The following is a 19,246-nucleotide window of genomic DNA, read 5'->3' on the forward strand; positions in this document are numbered from 1 at the left end:
CCCTCAGAGTACTTGTTGTTCATGCAGGAGCCCAGCGCCTCCAGAACCGCTCGGCTGGCGAAGTTCTCCGAAGCGATCAGCTCCAGACCGTACGTCTGCCGGTGCTTCTCCTGCTTGATGATGGAGAACACCTGACACACACACACACACACACACACACACATACACACACACACACACACACACGCACACACACACACACACATTAATAAATCCAATAGATATGTCCCATTCTACCTAAAGCCCTTCCAGGTTAGTTCCGGTAGTTCAGATGAGTTTCATGTGGCCGGCGACTCCTCCCAGCGCTGGTGTTCACAGGTCCAATGTTGTTGGACCTGTTTTCGTGTTTGTTTTCGTTACATCTAATAGTCAGGTCTCAGCAGCTGATGATGAAACCGTTTAAACTACAGTCCTTGTGAAGCATTTAACCCCAACTCAACAGTCTAAACAAACTAAAGTCTTACACTTCAATCTTTTCTAAGAAATGCACCCGAAGGGATTACATAGGGTCACTGTTAGATCTGAAAACATAACTACTAAAGCATTCTTCATGACCAAAACACAGATTAAACATATCTTTATTTAATAATCACATTGAAAACAAGGTCTCAACGGAATTTGCATAACTTTGCAAAAGGGCGTGCACATCAAAATGCATCATGGGATTCTTTTGTTGAGGAGACTGCCCGGCTGTGAGGACGCAAGAGAGTTCGAGTTCTGTTTAATCCAAAAATCAACGTAATCTATCGAAAACTTTGTCTGATGTGTGTTACGAACTCTGGCTGTTTCAAACACATCAATGTCTTTCCATGAAGACAAAACATTGCAGGTTCATTTCTAAACAATGACCTGAAACGATTCTACCAACACAATCAACTAACACCTCAACGTTCCCACCAGGGCGACTGTGACATAAGTGCATTCTCACCTCAGAGTCGTTGGTGGCCAGAGGCTCCAGCATCATGGCGTTGTGGGAGTCCCACGTCTCTCTGCTGATTGTCTGGCCGTTTTTAGACATGGTGATGAATCTGATGAATGAATCCAAGGGTGAATTCAGGTTAGGGTTGAAACCATAATAAAACAATCGAATATATAGTCAACGGTAAAATGCCCTAAATCCATAAAAACAACAACAAAGGATAACTGCAGTACACCCAGTATAGTGTGGGTCCTGTTTGTTAAACTTTAAACCACAATGTCGATTCTTCTGATAAGACATGCCTACTCAAGCCAGCGGCTGCAAATATATATCTTTTGAAGTGTATCGCAGTTTACAACAGCAGGTATAAAACCAATGTGTTATGTGATCATCGTGGAAACGAGGCGGGATCGAAGTAGGTCAACAACTGTGGTCCAGGGTATTCTGCAGCTGTCGGCTGCGTTCACTGCTGGACTAAGATTGCATTCAGCCAACGCATGACTTATATTATCTGGTTCGGTAGATGATAAACTGCTGATCGCAAAAACATTGCTGTGCACGAAACCACAGCAAGTAAGTCGACCACAGGTTTGGACTTTTTAAAACCGATAGGCGAATTTTAACCTCACAGCGAACTCGTTAAAGCTCGTGTCTTTACTGTAATCACGGGCATAACGGAATGCAATCAAATCGTTACGCAAAAAATTAGCAAAAAAGGCGCATTAAAACGATATAGTAAGAATGAGTACAACGTTCACAAAAAGATAACGGTATCGTTACTACTGTATATTGGTGTATTGTCAAGTATAATTCATATCGATGCAAAAGTACCATAGAAATACATACAAAATGTGTAACTCACGGGTTTAATTCACGGGCCGCTGCAATTACACTGCAAACCTGCAAGAACGTGTTTCCTCTGTGGTGTGGTCGAAGTCCGCCAAACTTCCACCCAACCAACAAACCTCCACCCAACCTCCACCAATCAACCTGCAGGAGGCGGAACGCGGGGTCCTCGTGTGTGTGACGCGGTCCCCTTGGGTCACCTACCCGGGTTAAGGTCTACTATGTTGATATTATTAGGAATTATAGCTACCTATATTTGCCCGTTGTACTTTTGGTTAAGGGTGAATGTCCGCATGTCAGGTGAAAGAACGCAGAACCTCGATAGCATACAAAACAGAGCGTTCTGAATTGTGGGTTTTCAAATGTTGGACAAAGAGTGAACAAAGCTGATTGTCCAGATCAAAGATATTTGTCAATGACCAACATTGACAAACGGCCTAAACCTGTTGTGTGTCCTCACGGCAGAGGCTGTGGTCGTCATGTATTCATCACCAGTCGTCATGTATTCATCACCAGTCATGTATTCATCACCAGTCATCCTGGACTACTGTTTCTCCTTTTACCTCACTACAACACAACCTATAAATGTTACCAGGGCTTAAGATAATATGAAGCTTTTTGCATTATGATGTGTTTATTAATACACAACCAATGTAAATTGTATGTTTTTTTCAGATGAAATCTTGAACCAGCATTGTTGTAGATTCAAATGGCTGCAGTATTAACATGAGGAGTCCATGCTGAAGAGTACCCAAGAAAAAGGACAAGAGAACAGACAATATTCATATTTTTACTGTTTATATATTCATCTGAAATATTCATTTAGTTGAGTTATATACAATGCAAAATCCAAATGAAAAAATAAACCAAAGTTCACTGAGAAACCTGGCTTGCAGCATGGTGAGGAGATCAGTGTGTTACCACCACGGTGGGCATGGGGTCCTTCCCGGGCTTGGGGGTTCGTTCCCAGGCTTGGGGGTTCCTTCCCGGGCTTGGGGGTTCCTTCCCAGGCTTGGGGGTTCCTTCCCAGGCTTGGGGGTTCGTTCCCAGGCTTGGGGGTTCCTTCCCAGGCTTGGGGGTTCGTTCCCAGGCTTGGGGGTTCCTTCCCAGGCTTGGGGGTTCGTTCCCAGGCTTGGGGGTTCGTTCCCAGGCTTGGGGGTTCGTTCCCAGGCTTGGGGGTTCGTTCCCAGGCTTGGGGGTTCGTTCCCAGGCTTGGGGGTTCGTTCCCAGGCTTGGGGGTTCGTTCCCAGGCTTGGGGGGTCGTTCCCAGGCTTGGGGGGTCGTTCCCAGGATAGGGGTAAGGTGTCTCCAATCCCGGCTGTTCTTCTTGGGAGGAGCAACGAAGCAAATATTCCATTCCAAAAAAATATATCAAAGCCCCTGTTCAACGGGCCTCTGAATGTTCTTATGTTACAGTAAAATGCTTTGGAGGTTCTCTTCAGAGGAGGTACCAGTCCATCGTGCGCTGGTCAGGACACCGGGGTCCTTCAGAGAGGGGGGGTCTCTCTAGGCTGCTGCCGCCACGGAGTGTCCTGCTGCCTGGACACACACACACACACACACACACACACACACACACACACACACACACACACACACACACACACACACACACACACACACACACACACACACACACACACACACACACACACACAGTAAGTTGAATACCAACATCTATCTCAATATGCCCGCCATGAGCTGAGCCCTGATCTGATTGGTCCACGGAGCAGCAGAAGGTACCGTGGATCACTTGGCAGCCTTCCCAGCCGCCGCCCTCTTCTTCTCCTCCTCCTTCTTCTTGGCGGCGTCCTCCCGCTGCTTCCTGACGATGGCGAGCCGGGCCAGGTCCGCCTTGGCCTGGTCCGTCTTCCCCGCCAGGTGCATCTTCATGTAGCGCTCCTTGGCCTTCTGCTTCTCCAGCTCCTCCCTGACGGAGGACATGAGAGGAGGCGTGTTGGTCCCCGTCCAGAGAGACGGACCGCCCGGACTGGACCGCCCGGACTGGAACACCAAGACCGGACCGGACCGGCCCTGCCCGGACCGGAACACCAAGACCGGACCGGACCAGACCGGCCCGGACTGCCCGGACCGGAACACCAAGACCGGACCGGACCGGCCCTGCCCGGACCGGAACACCAAGACCGGACCGGACCAGACCGGCCCGGACTGCCCGGACCGGAACAGACCGGCCCGGACTGCCCGGACCGGAACACCAAGACCGGACCGGACCGGACCGGCCCGGACCGCCCGGACCGGAACACCAAGACCGGACCGGACTGGACCGGCCCGGACTGCCCGGACCGGAACACCAAGACCGGACCGGAACACCCAAACCTGACTGCCCGGACCTGACTGGACCGCCCACACCGGACCGCTCAGCCACCACGCGTTAGAGAGAACCAGAGGCTTCTAAAGACGGTTTAAATATGGATTCCTTTGGCCCATTTCCTTTAGTGAACGGCCTCTGACCACTAGAGACAACATTTATGACCTAACCTAACAACCAGTACAAGAAAAACAAGGAATAAGTACCACAGATTAGATAAGACTGTGGGCTTAACTCTGCCAAACACAGACGCATGGAGCATCTGCAGTGTGTGCGTGTGCGTGTGCGTGTGTGTGTGTGTGTGTGTGTGTGTGTGTGGGTGTGTGTGTGTGGGTGTGTGTGTGTTACCTCTCTCTCCTGGATAGGGTCTTGGGCTCGTCCATCTCTATCTGCGTCACCTTCTTGGACTTCTGGACGATCCTGTTGGGGTTCTCGATCTCGATCATCCCCTCCACGCCGCCTCTCTTCTTCTGCAAACAGAGCATGTGTTCATCAGAGGGGCTGATACGCCGGGGGTCAGCGCGGGTCCAGACCTCGACGCGTCACCACGAGCACCGGCCTGAAGAACAGGGAGGAAGAGCGGGGGTACCTGGGAGCCTTCGTCATCGTCGCTGTCCTCGGACCCGGAGCCCGGGAGCTGCTCCTCCACGCCGTCGGGCTGAGCGCCCGCCCCCCCGCTCTCCGTCTCCGTCTGTGAGGGTTAGGGAGGAACCAGACGGTCACATGACCCGGAGACGGTCAGTCACATGACCCAGAGAGACGTTCAGTCACCTGACCCAGAGAGACAGTCAGTCACCTGACCCACACACAGAGACGGCGTTAACCAGCCGGTCACATGACCCACACACAGACCTCCTACCTCCCCTCCTCTCCTCCTCTCCTCTCCTCCTACCTCCCCTCCTCTCCTCCTACCTCCCCCCCTCTCCTCCTCTCCTCTCCTCCTACCTCCTCTCCTCTCCTCCTACCTCCCCTCCTCCTCTCCACCTCTCCCCCTACCTCCTCCTACCTCCTACCTCCTTCCTCTCCTCCTACCTCCTCTCCTCTTCTCTCCTCTCCTCCCCTCCTCTCCTCCTACCTCCCCTCCTACCTCCCCCCCTCTCCTCCTCTCCTCTCCTCTCCTCCTACCTCCTCTCCTCTCCTCCTACCTCCCCTCCTCCTCTCCACCTCTCCCCCTACCTCCTCCTACCTCCTACCTCCTTCCTCTCCTCCTACCTCCTCTCCTCTTCTCTCCTCTCCTCCCCTCCTACCTCCCCTCCCCTCCTCTCCTCCCCTCCTCCTACCTCCCCTCCCCTCCCCTCTTCCCCTCCCCTCCTCCTCTCCTCGCCTCCTCTCCTCCTCTCCTCTCCACCTCTCCCCCTACCTCCTCCTACCTCCTACCTCCTTCCTCTCCTCCTACCTCCCCTCCCCTCCTCTCTTCCCCTCCTCTCCTCGCCTCCTACCTCCCCTCCCCTCCTCTCTTCCCCTCCCCTCCTCTCCTCCTCTCCTCGCCTCCTCTCCTACCTCCTTCCTCTCCTTCTCCTCTTTCATCTGGGCGTCGATCTCCTCAGGGCTGGTGTATGTCCGCATGCGTCCCTTATGGCCGCCCTTCTTGGCCCCTTAGTCGGGGGATAAAGGGATATAAATACTTATTATTTACAAATACATATTATACAAAAATACAAATTATATATAAGTACATATTATATATAAATACACACTAATATATGATCTATAACCACAGACATCAGTCATATCACCATGGAGACCTGGCACGTGACAATATATGTGCTCACAAACCCACATTATGGTGAACTAAACTGTTACTGGTACTGTTACTTTTAGTTATATTACTGTTAGTGTTAGTGCTGTTACTACAGTAGTGTTACTACTGTAACTGCTACTACTATTACTACTGTTAAAACTGATACTACTGTTACTGCTGTAACTGTTACTACTATTACTACTGTTAAAACTGATACTACTGTTACTACTGTAACTGTTACTACTATTACTACTGATACTGTTAAAACTGTTACTGCTACTGTTAATACTGTTACTAATTATTACACATGAAGCCACGTGAAGCCTGACAGACCGCCAGCATGACAGACTCTGGGTCTCACGTTAGCATCATAAAACCTTCTTCTCTTAACTAGAAGATCAGATCCACGGTGGATTGTATTTTATAGGGTCAGTCTTACCTCCTTTCGGCATCCTGCTCAGTAACGTCTGAACCTGTTTGAGTGAATATGAAGAGAAAGCTGTAATGTGAAGAGTCAGCCCGACTGACAGCTGCTAAAAACACTGAGGTCTGCTCACGTACGGTCTGGGTGGGCCAATGATACGCCTTGTAGAAAAGTTTGATGTACTGAACACGGGGGTACTTTCATAAGGACAAATGTACTCTTTTTAAATCAATGAAAGCATGTATGTCAATAAAATGATTGGAAATATCATAAATGTTTTGAATTCCAAATTCCAGAGCGATAGACTTTGTTATTTCTCAACAGGCAGTTGTATCGACTACTAACCTGATGCAACACGCAAAGCACACGAGAAAGACAACAGTTTTGATCTGATAACATAATAACGATATTTATACAGTCATAGTGACACAGTGTGAAATAACTTATATTCAGGTGATTATCTATGATTTCTACGACACAATTTACATCAATGCATGTTGCTTATAAAGATGATGATGCACATTTCAAGCGACCATGCCTAATAGATTTGGAGGAGATTATGGAAAAGATAGGGGCACCGGTTTTGGCTTTTTGGTTATTTGGCTTGGTGACTTTAATGCACATAACCCTTTGTGGGGAAGCAGGATGAAAGATACGAATGGGAGCACAATGGAGGATTTTATGGACAAATATGGTTTAGTATGTATGAATGATGGCAGGCCAACTAGGTTTGAAATTAAGACGGGGGCAGTTTCATGCATAGATTTAGCATTAGCATCCAGTGAATACGCAAGGGTAGGAGAATGAGACAATATGGACAGGTACTCAATGGGTAGTGATCATTTTCCAATACTTTCTAGGTTTGGGAAAACATCAAACACATAACAGAGAAAATCCAAGAGTCATTAAATAAAATAATGGAATGGGGAAGCAGGTGGGGATTTAAGATTTCAACGGAAAAAAATAAATATGTTGTATTTGGCAATAAGCAAACAGAGTGAAAAAATAAAAACTTGCATGGGACATTTTTTTTAATTAAAAACCATGTAGACAGTATCGTGAGCAAGTGTGGTAAAGTTATAAATGTCATGCAGTCCCTATCGGGAGGTTTGTGGGGTGCTGGCCAGGATACACCGATGATGAGTTACAGGGCAATGGTCAGATCGAGGATGGATTATGGGTGTTTGTGTTACGGGACGGCAGCAAAAACAATTCTCAAGAGATTAAGTAGTGCAGGCAAAGGCCCTGAGAGTTGTCTGTGGGGCCTTCCCTTTCACCCCAATCGCAGCCTTACTTGTGGAAATGGGGGAGACCCAATTGGGTATCAGAAGGTCTAAGCTGGCAATGCAGTATATCTGTAAATTAAGGGGAGAATGTGGGGGAGCTGGCTTTGGAAGGTGCATGGGAGTGGGGAGGAGCAAGAGCGAAAGTGAATGTTTCATTTTGAAAGTCAATAAGGAAATGGGGAGGATGGGGTTTGGGGAGGAGGGGGTGGCCCCTGTAGGGCACTGGCCAACTATACCACCATGGATTCTACCAGTGCCAGAGATAGATATAAGTGTGTTAGCTCATGAGAGAACTGCAACATTTGGGGGCATTGTAAAGGAAAGGCTAAATAACAAATGGGGACAGTACATACAAATATACACTGATGGGGCTCAAGACCCAAGGACTGGGAAGTCTAGGTTTGCTTTTTGCATCCCAGATTTGGATGTTGTCAAATATAGGCGACTGTCTGAGGGGGTTTCAGTTTACACCACAGAGCTGCTTGCAATAATCTGGGCTATGCAGTGGGTGGAGGAGGTGAGGCCAGGGCCAGTTGTGATATGCTCTGACTCTGCTTCAGTGCTGATCACATTGAGGGAGGGAGGGCTTGGAGCCAGGTTGGACCTCATGGTGGAGCTTCTTACCCTGATGTACAGGATTGAGCAGGCGGGAGAGTCAGTGGGGTTCATGTGGGGATAGAGGGGAATGAACTAGCTGATGGGGCAGCAAAAAGGGCTTTAAGAAGGGAAGCTGTGGATGTTAAAGTGAGGCTGGGGTTAACTGAGTGTAGGTCAATCTCAATCATCATAAAGAACCTCATGGCTGTGTGGCAGGAGGAGTGGGATAAGGAGGCATTACTACAGCTGGGAGAATAGAGTCACACAGAGCCAGTGTCTTTTGGGAAAGGAAAGGAGGCATACAGTCATGATGACCAGACTGAGGCTGGGGCATTGCGGACTCGCATGGGACTTACAAAAACTTGGGAAACATGAAAATGGACTATGCGGAGTGTGTAAATAAAAAGCAAACAGTAAAACATATCCTGATGGAATGTACTGGACTCACCCGACAGAGGGAACATTTGTATGCGGCATTGGAAAGCCTGGGCACCACACTGGTTACACTAAAGAGCCTTCTAAATCCCATTGAGAATCAGCCTGGGACTATAAAAACGGTCCTGGATTTCATAACGGCCACTGGATTATTCCTATGGACATAGGAATAATCTATTTGAAATATATATATATATTTATTTATTTTCTTTGTTTGTTTGTGCGGTTATTTATTTTTTGTCCTGTGGGTGGCAGCAATGTGCCGCAAAGGCATACAGATTGCCGGAAATTAAAAGAAGAAGAAGAACAAGCGACTATGCCCAGGAAGGACCCCGAGTGACGTTTTATTGCAGGGCCGCCGCAGTTCTACAAAGGGGACGAGAAGACTCCAACATTTCTTGAAATATTCCTTTTAACCTTTTAGAGCCATGCCCAAAGTAAAGAGAAGCAGGAAGCCGCCGCCGGACGGCTGGGAGCTCATCGAGCCGACCTTGGACGAGTTGGACCAGAAGATGAGAGAAGGTAAGAACGGCTCGTTGTTCATCACTAGTGGTGGCGGACCGCGGTGAGGCCTTCAGCATCACGGAGTTAATGTTGATCAGAGATTCACTCCGAGACACACTGGTCACCTCATGCCTACCAGAGATCCCACTCGGTCCTCGTCTGTCCCCAACACATTTACAAGTCGTTCATCTTTATTTGAACTGTTCCATTGTGCTGTAGCGGCTGCTGCTCTCATGACTACAGCCGTAAACACGATCATTTAAACAACGTTTACATGGAAGAAGTCCACTACATTTGCACAGAAGTCCCTTTGGACGGTGCGGTGGCAGATCGGGGGCTCAGTGTTTTTGTTTTGTGCCGCAGCTGAGACGGAGCCGCACGAGGGCAAGCGGAAGGTGGAGTCGCTGTGGCCGATCTTCCGGCTGCATCACCAGCGGAGCCGATACATCTTCGACCTCTTCTACAAGCGGAAGGCCATCAGCCGGGGTGAGGCTCATTAACGCAACCCTCCAAACACACACCAAGATGAAGTACCAGGCAATTGTTTAGTCATTCTTTAAAATCCCGACTTTTAATCGCATCATGCATTATGTAGTAACGCGCCTTTCCCCTGTTCCTCTAGAGCTGTATGAGTACTGCATAAAGGAGGGCTATGCAGACAAGAATCTGATCGCCAAGTGGAAGAAACAGGGCTACGAGAACCTGTGCTGCCTGCGCTGCATCCAGACCAGGGACACAAACTTTGGAACCAACTGCATCTGCAGAGTCCCCAAGAGCAAGCTGGAAGTGGTAAGTCTTATGGTCGCTCTTGTCAGAATAGGCTTATACTGCAGGAAGTGCTATCGCCATCATATGGCAATTGGTCTTCAATTATATTGACATTAGATACTATTCATACTATTAGACATAGATACTATTATAGGAACGCACCATGGTTACAGAAAAACGGTTGTTGGATAGTTGCACTTTGTCTTTTAAGAAACTCGATCAGAAAAATGTGTGCTGTGAAAAGTTAAGAGCGTTTAGGAGCGATTGTAGAGGGAATCTAAAGGTACTGACGGTCTGCTCTAACCCCCTGACGGTCTGTCTGACCCCCTGACGGTGTCTGTCTGACGGTCTGTCTGACCCCCTGACGGTCTGTCTGACCCCCTGACCGTCTGTCTCCCCAGGGGAGGATCATCGAGTGCACTCACTGCGGATGCAGAGGCTGCTCCGGTTGAGCCCGCCGCCTTCTGGTTCCTCCTTTTTGTTTTTTCATCGATGGGACATCAGGGCCCCCCCCCCCGCCCCCGCCCCCCTCCTGTGTGCTCTTACAACGCTGGAGCGAGCTGGCATTGGTGGAAAGTGGCCTGGTGCAGAAACCCCCTAGACCCCCCCCCCCCCCCCGCCATTAACCCCAACCATCCCATAATGACCTCCAGTTAGACTGATTCAGACACGAGGCTGAGCCCATGAATCTGAAGCCCATCGCCAACAGGGTGGAACCCGGTTGGCGTTCCGGTAGAAACCCGGACGCCACCATCTTGCATCTTGCCGCGTGTTGATTCAGAGTCGGGTTAGCGCGGGGATCTCTGAGTTGCTGCTTCTGTTTCTTCTGACGGCGGCAGCAGCTTTCAAATTTAAAACCGTCGATGGGGGATTCTGTCCAGATGGATTAAGTTGCTTTTGGACCAGACTCGTCATTCCAGTCAGGAAACACTGTGACGTCATCAGGGCATTTTATTATGTTTAATTTGAGGGGGGGTGGGGGGTTAGTTTGTTTTGTGGTTGCCTGTTTCTTTTTTTCGTTATCCTTGTAACAATTTTAAATAAAAAAAATGCTTACTTTCCAGTTTTGACACAGTTGGGTGTGTGTGTGTGTGTTACCAGTGCTCATTTTGTATTGAGTAGTTGCCTTTGGCAATGGTAGATTAAATATTTCATATTCATTTCTGGATCCGTTTACAATCTTTACCAATCACAAGAGTTCCGTTTCATATCCACACTGAATTTAATATCTAGATAAAAACAAACTTTGCTGGAATGAGCAAACGGGCTCCTAAGCGTCGGGTCCTGAGAACTAACTGAATAAAGTATTCAGTTAGCGCCCTTAGGCAAAGTCAGTTTGAGGGACATTGATCACTGAAGGAGACCAGAGACAGGTACAGCAGAGCAGGTGATCTTTAATAGGATCTGAAGTTGGTCTTGGCATCAATGAGATCCATCAGCTGCCGACTGAACAGATATGCTAATTTAACAGGTGCTGACAGGACTTCAAACCATGGCTATAAATAATTTAATGTGACAAACGAATATCAATACTACTAGACTGCGTCCATAAATATACAGAATTTCTTCAAGAAAACAATATTGGTCGAAACCAAAGAGGGCCTTCATCTAAATGAAAAGGTTTTACATGTGTAATACAAAAAAAAAGTCAAATAAATGCTGACTAATGAGTGTCAACATTGAGCACAAAGTGGTATGGCTTATTCAGATTACATTCTACATATTAGGGTTAGAGACGACCCAGGGGACAACACAGTTGACTTTGGAACATCCCCCCACGTAAAAAACGAAATAGGAAAGCATGAAGGACCAATCCAACGGCGTTCAGATGGCGTTCTGTAGGTGTCTGCATAAAGCAGGTGGGGGCGGGACAAAGCTTCTCTCAAAGCTTTTCTTCAACAGAGGAATGTAATTGGACAAAATACTTGTCTGTTAACATAAGTGCAGGCATGTTTCATTACTGCGTAACACAGCGGTAAGACAGACGTAAGCCCATGTGTTGTGTTCTGTATCGTGGTGGTAGGTTGATTCCACAATAAGAACCCAGTGAGGTCCTTAGAGCCATCTTTAGTCTGTGAGCCCTTTAAGATATACAGTGCGGCAAAAATAAAGTTAAAGCTTGAGTTAAGGTGCATTCCAACAATGTTGATGAAATAGGAAGGACTTGAACAGGAATGTGAAGGAGGGTCATGGCACTGTGAAAACATTTAAAAAGTACTTTGGGAAGGTGACAAACCTCTCTAAATTAAGTATCTGGTTGGTCAGTAGCAAGAAGGAATGATCTTGATCTCTCAGCTCCAGGGAAAAGGAGACAATACACCAGATAAGAATTAAAATAGTGTTCTTACTGAAACCAAAGTCCGACATCGATTCAAACGCAGGGTGTCAGCCCAACCCAAAAAAAGATTCACTGACAAAAAAAAAAACAGTGCATCATTTGTTATTGAATGTTAAAATAAAAAATAAAAAACAACAGTAAAAGAAAAGGCCTCTAAAGGTCCCAGCTTGACCATGTTGGAATGATTGTGAAAAGGTTGGCCTTCCAAAAATGTAGGTGGATGTGTAGACACAACTGTATCTGTACAGACACGGCCCACAGGCATCATTATCTTTGTATTATCAAATAACAACTACAGGAGTTGTACTCTCTCACCTCCTCTATTGTCCCGTCAGCCTAAATGGAAGCATCACAACAGAAGAATATGGTTTCACATTGACTGCATTCCCCCTGCGGAACAAGACGGTCTCATGCTGTCTCCACGACGCTCACACACAACGGTCCGGGACCACCGAGGGTCCGGGACCACCGAGGGTCCGGGACCACCGAGGGTCCGGGACCACCGAGGGTCCGGGACCACCGAGCGTCCGGGACCACCGAGCGTCCGGGACCACCGAGCGTCCAGGCACAGCACCTCCTCTGCTGCCATACGATAGGCTGCGTGGGTATGGGGTAACCGTGACGACGCTCGGCGGGTGGGAATATTCCGACAGCTACCCGGCGTCGTGTGCGTGTGCACGTGACAACAGGGCTTCCTCTGAGCATGCAATATCACATTTACATTAGACAGGGACCAATCCACACAAAGCACCACATACACACATACACACAAACACAAACACACAAACACACAACTCCTCATGCATCTTCACCAAGGAACCATGGGCAGCGGTTCAGCATCACAACAAACAGGTCACACTCATCACAAAACCCACAACTACAACCTCCACAACAAAACTAGCAGTTGTCTTACACTGCTCGTGCATGTGTGTATTATGTGTGTGCGTGCGTACATGTGTATATATGTTTGTGTGTGCGCATGTGTGCTTGTTTGTATATGTTTGTGTGTGCAAGTGTGTTTACAGGTTTCTTGTGTGCACGTATCAGCTTGTGTGTGTATATATATGTTTGTGTGTGCACGTGCGTGGGTGTATGTTCGTGTTTGTGTGTGCGTGCATGTGTGTAGATATGTTTGTGTGCACGTGCGTGTGTGTTGCGCTTGGATAAAAAAAGTGTGATGTAAAATGGATGAACAGGAAACCACAAATATGAAAAGCTTAAAAACACATGAAGAAGAGTTGAGTTTCCAAGGCTTTAAACGTTCCTTTCCACGGGTCCTCGAGCCCCAACGAGACACAGTGTAACAAGGCGAGCTCACTCTATTCAGAGACCGTGGCTCCATTCAAACAATCATTCAGCAGAAAGGGATCTTATGGGGTCGGAAACAGTGATCACATCGCTTTAAAGCTGCAATCAGCAATCTCTGCTCTCCCCACTCTGTATTGATTAAACTGTTTTGAATGATTGCATTCGACTTCAGAAATGGCCAGTAGTCCAATGACTGCATGAGAGCCATGAGGCTCAATCACAACACAATTGAATTCAAACAAAGTGGGGCGACACACACACACACACACACACACACACACACACACACACACACACACACACACACACACACACACACACACACACACACACACACACACACACACACACACACACACACACACAGTCTCGTGTTGTGTGTCCATGCCCTTTCACTCCAAGAGTGGAAAAAGTAGAAAGACCAGAGAGAGGGAGACAGAGAGAGAGAGAGAGGTAGAGAGAGAGAGAGAGCAAAGGGCGAATAGCAGTGGATTAGATAACATATCGGCTCGTATCAAGTGGAACCTGAAAGCAAGTGACTAAAACCCAAGTAAAAAAAACAAAAAAGTCTTGCTATAAAAAAATCCCTCATGTCCATTAAAAGCCTATGGATAGTCGTGGCCTGTGAGGGCGTGGCCTGTGAGGGCGTAGCCTGCGAGGGCGTGGCCTGTGAGGGCGTGGCCCCGCCCCCGGGGATCAGATCTTGTACAAAAGGCTGGCGGTGTAGCCGAAGGAGAAGGCGGGGGGGGCGGCGTCGGGGGGGGGGCCCAGGTAGTGCTGCGTGACGAGCCCGCTGAGGTAGAGCAGCACCTGGCCGTCCTGGGGCCCCAGGCCCAGCTGCTCCTGCAGGAAGCCGCGGCGCCGGGCCTCCACCGCCTCGGGGCCCTCGCCGGGGCCCACGGGCAGGTGCAGGTGGTGGGTGAAGGCCAGCAGGAAGGCCTTGGAGGCCAGGCCGCCCAGGGCGCTCTGCACGTGCAGGAAGTAGGTGGAGCCGCGGCGCAGCGAGGTGCGGTGGTCCGCCATGTTGGCCAGCAGCGTGCCGCGGTACGGCGGGCAGCGCAGCGTCTTCTGGTCCGCGTCCAGGACCGACAGGTAGCGGCTGTAGCGCGTCAGGGAGTGGAGCCCACTGGAGCCCAGCGGCGACGCCAGCCTGGGGGAGAGACCGGAGGGGAGACCGGGGGAGAGACCAGAGACCAGCGGAGAGAGCGGGGGAGAGACCAGAGGAGAGACCGGGGGAGAGACCGGAGGGGAGGCCGGGGGAGAGACCAGAGACCAGCGGAGAGAGCGGGGGAGAGACCAGAGACCAGCGGAGAGACCAGAGGAGAGACCAGAGGAGAGACCAGAGGAGAGACCAGAGGAGAGACCAGAGGAGAGACCGGAGGAGAGACCGGAGGGGAGGCCGGGGGAGAGACCAGAGACCAGCGGAGAGACCGGGTGAGAGACCAGAGGAGAGACCGGGGGAGAGACCGGGGGAGAGACCGGGGGAGAGACCAGAGGAGAGACCAGAGGAGAGACCGGAGGGGAGACCGGAGGGGAGACCAGAGACCAGCGGAGAGACCGGGGGAGAGACCAGAGACCGGGGAGAGACCAGAGGAGAGACCGGGGGAGAGACCAGAGGAGAGAGGAGAGACCGGGGGAGAGAGGAGAGGAGAGACCAGAGGAGAGACCGGGGGAGAGACCAGAGGAGAGACCGGAGGAGAGACCAGAGGAGAGACCAGAGGAGAGACCGGAGGATAGACCAGAGGAGAGACCGGAGGATAGACCAGAGGAGAGACCGGGGGAGAGACCAGAGGAGAGACCGGGGGAGGGACCAGAGGAGAGACCAGAGGAGAGACCAGAGGAGAGACCGGGGGAGAGACCGGGGGAGAGAGGAGAGACCAGAGGAGAGAGGAGAGGAGAGACCAGAGGAGAGCCAGTGTTACAGCCGTACACAGATCAGACCTATTGCTCAACGCTAACGTCTGAACCAAAGCTCATGAACTCTGACCTCAGAGCGCGGTGTTGGAGAAAGGCCAAGTATCGAAACACGGGTCACACATTATGGTTAGCTACTGCTCTATAGAGAAACATTATGGGTCACACATTATGGTTAGCTACTGCACTATAGAGAAAGTTATGGTCACACGTTATGGTTAGCTACTGCACTGTAGAGTAACGTTATGGCTGCCTCCTCCAGGTCGTGATGAGGAGGTACTGAGACCGGATCCTCTCTCTGACTCCGCGGGCGGGCGGGAGGGAAAGGGCAGTGCAACGGGGGGGAAGGGGGGGAGTAGACCCAGCAGGAGGGGGGGGGGGGGGGGGGGGGGGGGGGGGGGGGGGGGGGGGGGGGGGGGGGGGGGGGGGGGGGGGGGGGGGAAGGGGGGGGGGGGGGGGGGGGGGGAGTAGACCCCAGCGGGGGGGGGGGGGGGGGGAGTAGACCCAGCGGGGGGGGGGGGGGGGGGGGGGGGGGGGGGGCTCTTATTGCCAGCTGTTGCAGGCAATACGATTGGTCCTTATTGGTCAACAGTCTGTGAAGGGCGAATTTTAACATAATGCATCTCGCTAAGTAGGATCACACACACACACACACACACACACACACACACACACACACACACACACACACACCTATGAGTCACTGTGTACATTATGACTCAGAAGGACTGAGTCATATCGTTATGAAAACACCTGTAAAATAAAAATGACCGCGCTCCCTGAGTGAACACGCACTGCAGACAGACGTTAGAGTGAAGCGGTTGGATCTGGAGCTGATGGGTTGACCTGATCCCCGTGCCCCGTTCGGCCCCTAGGGGGCGGCGTGGGTCTTACCTCTGCAGCCCGATGAGCTTCCAGCGGTGCAGGTCGGCGAGGCTGGGGGTGCAGGACAGCCAGGCTTGGACCCTCTCCCCGCGGGGCCCGGGGCCCGGCACGAACAGCGCCAGGGCGGACACCATCCGCCGCACGCGGGCCTCGTCGGAGCCCAGCACCACCAGGGTGCGGCCGCTCAGCAGGCACCACAGCGCCTGCAGCGCGAAGGGGTACTGCCGCACGAAGCGCAGCGCGCCCTGCCCCGCCCTCTTCCTCTGCCGCAGGGTCACGCCCCCCCCGTAGCACGGCGGCGACCCCGCCCGGTCCGACCCCGCCGAGGCGCTGACCGTGCGGTCCGAGCCGTCGTCCGCGGCCCCGCCCCCCAGCCCCACGGCGGGGGGCTCCGCCTGGGGGGGGCCCACAGCGTAGGCCCCCTGCAGCGCGGGCGAGGCCTGGGGCTCCTGGCTGACCACGGTGGCCGGCGGCCCGTCCAGCCCGGCGTCCGACGCGGCGTCCCCGAGGGAGCCCTCGTACAGGAAGGCATCCTGGGCCATGCAGCACGCCGCGTCCATCTGCCCCAGCGCCGCCTCGAGGTCCGTCTGCAGGGCGGGGGCCCCCTGCGGGGACGCGGGGGTCCGGTCGCCCCCGTTCTCCGCCTCGTCCTCCCCACCCGTGGTCTCCGTGCCCTCGCTGGTGCTCTGCCTCTCAGGGGTCAGGTCGGGGTCAAAGAGCAGGTCGGGGTCGGCGGGGTCGGACCGGGCGCTGGCCGGGCTGCGGTCCCGGTCCGGGGGCCTCCCGGGGCCCTCGGCGCTGCGCTCGCTGCTGAAGCTGCACTTGGTGTCCTCCGAGGTCTCCGGGGTCCGGTCCGAGGGGGACGACTCCGGGCGGCTCCGCCCCGGCCGCAGGGGCCCCCCCCCCGCTGCCGGGTCCAGGGGCCCCGGCGGCCGCAGGGCGTCCAGCTCCAGCGCCAGAGGACACAGCACGATGGGCGGGGGCCGTGGGGGCCAGGGCCCGTCGCCGGCGTGGCTCAGAGCGCAGGCCGGCCTCGCCGTCACCCCGTCGCCCCCCACGTCCTCCCCCGGGTCCTCCTCAAACAGGAAGTTGGTGGCCTGCTGCTTCCTGCGCAGCGCCCGGTCCAGCCGCCGGCTGTACTGGTAGCAGAGGTCGCCGCTGAAGAGGCGCTCCGTGCCGCGCAGCAGGTCCAGCGTCGCCGCGTGGAAGCGGCTCTCGCTCAGCTCCGACAGCGTCTTCAGCCGCTTGTCGAAGCACTTGGGGGACTTGGCCTTGATGAGCTGGGGGGTGTAGGACGCCCGGCGGCCCCACGCCCTCCTCCCCGGGCCCCTCGCCGGGCCCCTCCCCGTTGCGCCCCGCGGCCCCCGGGCCGTCGGGCCGCAGGGCGTGGTCCAGCGTGGCGTACTTCTCCAGCAGGTCCTCGTAGCCCCGCGTCCCCTCGGTGAGGCAGCGGGGGCAGGGCGCGGCCTGGGGGTCCCGGCGGGGGCGCCCCGGGTACGAGCTGATCTGCCGCAGCAGGTCCCGGTGCTCGTAGATGCTCTTCTCCACGTTGGCCAGCTCGTTGGCCTTCTCCACCACCTGGGAGGAGTAGATCCCCGGGGGGGCCGCCTCCCTCTGGAGCCCCTCCTCCTTCCGCAGCACCAAGCGGGTGTACCTGGGGGGGGGGACACATCATCAGTCATCAGGGGCACATGAGCTCCATGCACAACGAGCTGAGAGAACAAACCAGATCATCCATCACACACAGACTCATCACCCCCAGGACAGGAACACTCACTCCAGGTCCTGCAGCTTCCTCTGCAGCTCCTTGGCGAACGCTCTCCTGTTGCCAGTCTTCAGGCACTCGGACGCCTGCGAGAAGCGCTGGCTCAGCTCCTCGAACTGCATCATGATCTTCCGCTCGTCCGCGGACACGTAGGCCATGCAGAAGGGCCGCACGAAGCCCCGCGCCTCCAGGTCATACAGCGTGAGGTGGTGGACGTAGGCGAACGCCCCTTCCTTCGAGTCCCCGAGCACCACCCGCGAGTCCTCCACGAAGCTGAGTCGCGGGTAGCCGCTCCCCGGCGGGTGGCCCACGAACGACGCCTGGTAATCTACCGACATGATCCGCAGGGAGAAGTAGTTGAGGTCGAAGGTGCCACAAACCGTGGGGTCGTCGGGGATGGTGAGCAGAGGCTGCGGGCCGACCTGCTCCGAGAACTCCGAGATGAGGATGAAGTCTTTGGTGAACTTAGCGTACGAGGTCTTGGCCCAGGGGTTGGAGTTGGCGTGGGGGTACAGAGGCACGGAGAACTCGTCGGGCAGAGCCAGGGGGTCGGCGTTCGCTTCCCCATTCTCATCTTCTCTAGTCAGAGCCACCACGTCCGGTGAGCCGATCATAATGAAGAGGGGAAGCAAAGCATCAGAACCTCACAGCACGTACCGCACGACTGGAGCTGTCAGATCAGAGTCCATTCGCTGTTCTGTCGAATGATCCCGCTCTGTACATCCTGTTCGGCTAGAGAGGTTCAGCAGCAATAGGCAGAACAAGCAGCCGAAGCTAACATGTTATAAGGCAACATTCATGGGGTGGTGGTGAAATACAGTTAATACAGTCAGCTGGCATAAATCAAAGCAATCAGCCTGCAGTGATCTCCACGGTGGGCTGAAGGCTACGTCCGTCTAGAGGAACCGAAGAGCGGCGGCGTCAATGGGATAATCCGTCTTGATTTTCATGAACCATTGCTGGATACATTTTATAAAAAGCATGTATCGCATTCAAATTAAAATACAGCATTTTTCACAGAGCCGCGAAGCGACCCCCGTCCGGACGCCATGTTTACCCAGCTGGCCGTGGTCGTGTCACGTGAGACTTCCGTCCAAAATATTTATTAAATAAATTAACGTATTTATATGGTTACATTACATTATTGACTGTATAAAGCACATCTCGTCAATACATATATAATTTAT

General features: G+C 52.6%; 3 protein-coding genes and 1 long non-coding RNA gene across 4 annotated transcripts; 1 reads left to right on the top strand and 3 right to left on the bottom strand.

The window, feature by feature from the left end:
• Positions 1-16: 16 nt before the first annotated feature.
• On the bottom strand, positions 17-2,273 carry LOC115531252 (uncharacterized). The gene is made up of 3 exons (XR_003973857.1): positions 1,766-2,273; positions 929-1,028; positions 17-131 (listed from the first exon to the last, which is right to left on the bottom strand). It is a non-coding gene; the product is annotated as an uncharacterized LOC115531252 (long non-coding RNA).
• A 268-nt stretch (positions 2,274-2,541) lies between these two features.
• On the bottom strand, positions 2,542-6,423 carry pdap1b (pdgfa associated protein 1b). The gene is made up of 6 exons (XM_030340363.1): positions 6,275-6,423; positions 5,595-5,689; positions 4,684-4,785; positions 4,443-4,564; positions 3,509-3,695; positions 2,542-3,304 (listed from the first exon to the last, which is right to left on the bottom strand). Exons 1-5 carry the CDS (start codon positions 6,285-6,287, stop codon positions 3,515-3,517), a joined length of 513 nt encoding a protein of 170 aa, XP_030196223.1. The 5' UTR covers positions 6,288-6,423; the 3' UTR covers positions 2,542-3,304; positions 3,509-3,514.
• A 2,409-nt stretch (positions 6,424-8,832) lies between these two features.
• Positions 8,833-10,912, top strand: bud31 (BUD31 homolog). The gene is made up of 4 exons (XM_030340371.1): positions 8,833-9,099; positions 9,445-9,567; positions 9,704-9,870; positions 10,251-10,912. The coding sequence occupies exons 1-4, from the start codon at positions 9,006-9,008 to the stop codon at positions 10,299-10,301; spliced, it is 435 nt and encodes a 144-aa protein (XP_030196231.1). The 5' UTR covers positions 8,833-9,005; the 3' UTR covers positions 10,302-10,912.
• Positions 10,913-11,223: 311 nt separating this feature from the next.
• On the bottom strand, positions 11,224-19,127 carry smcr8a (Smith-Magenis syndrome chromosome region, candidate 8a). The gene is given in 4 exon segments (XM_030340352.1): positions 11,224-14,645; positions 16,304-17,601; positions 17,603-17,948; positions 18,072-19,127. Coding segments are annotated over 4 exon segments (2,700 nt in total). The 5' UTR covers positions 18,674-19,127; the 3' UTR covers positions 11,224-14,191.
• Between the last annotated feature and the right edge of the window lie 119 nt (positions 19,128-19,246).

Source organism: Gadus morhua, chromosome 2 (assembly GCF_902167405.1).
Source record: "Gadus morhua chromosome 2, gadMor3.0, whole genome shotgun sequence".
NCBI lineage: Eukaryota > Metazoa > Chordata > Actinopteri > Gadiformes > Gadidae > Gadus > Gadus morhua.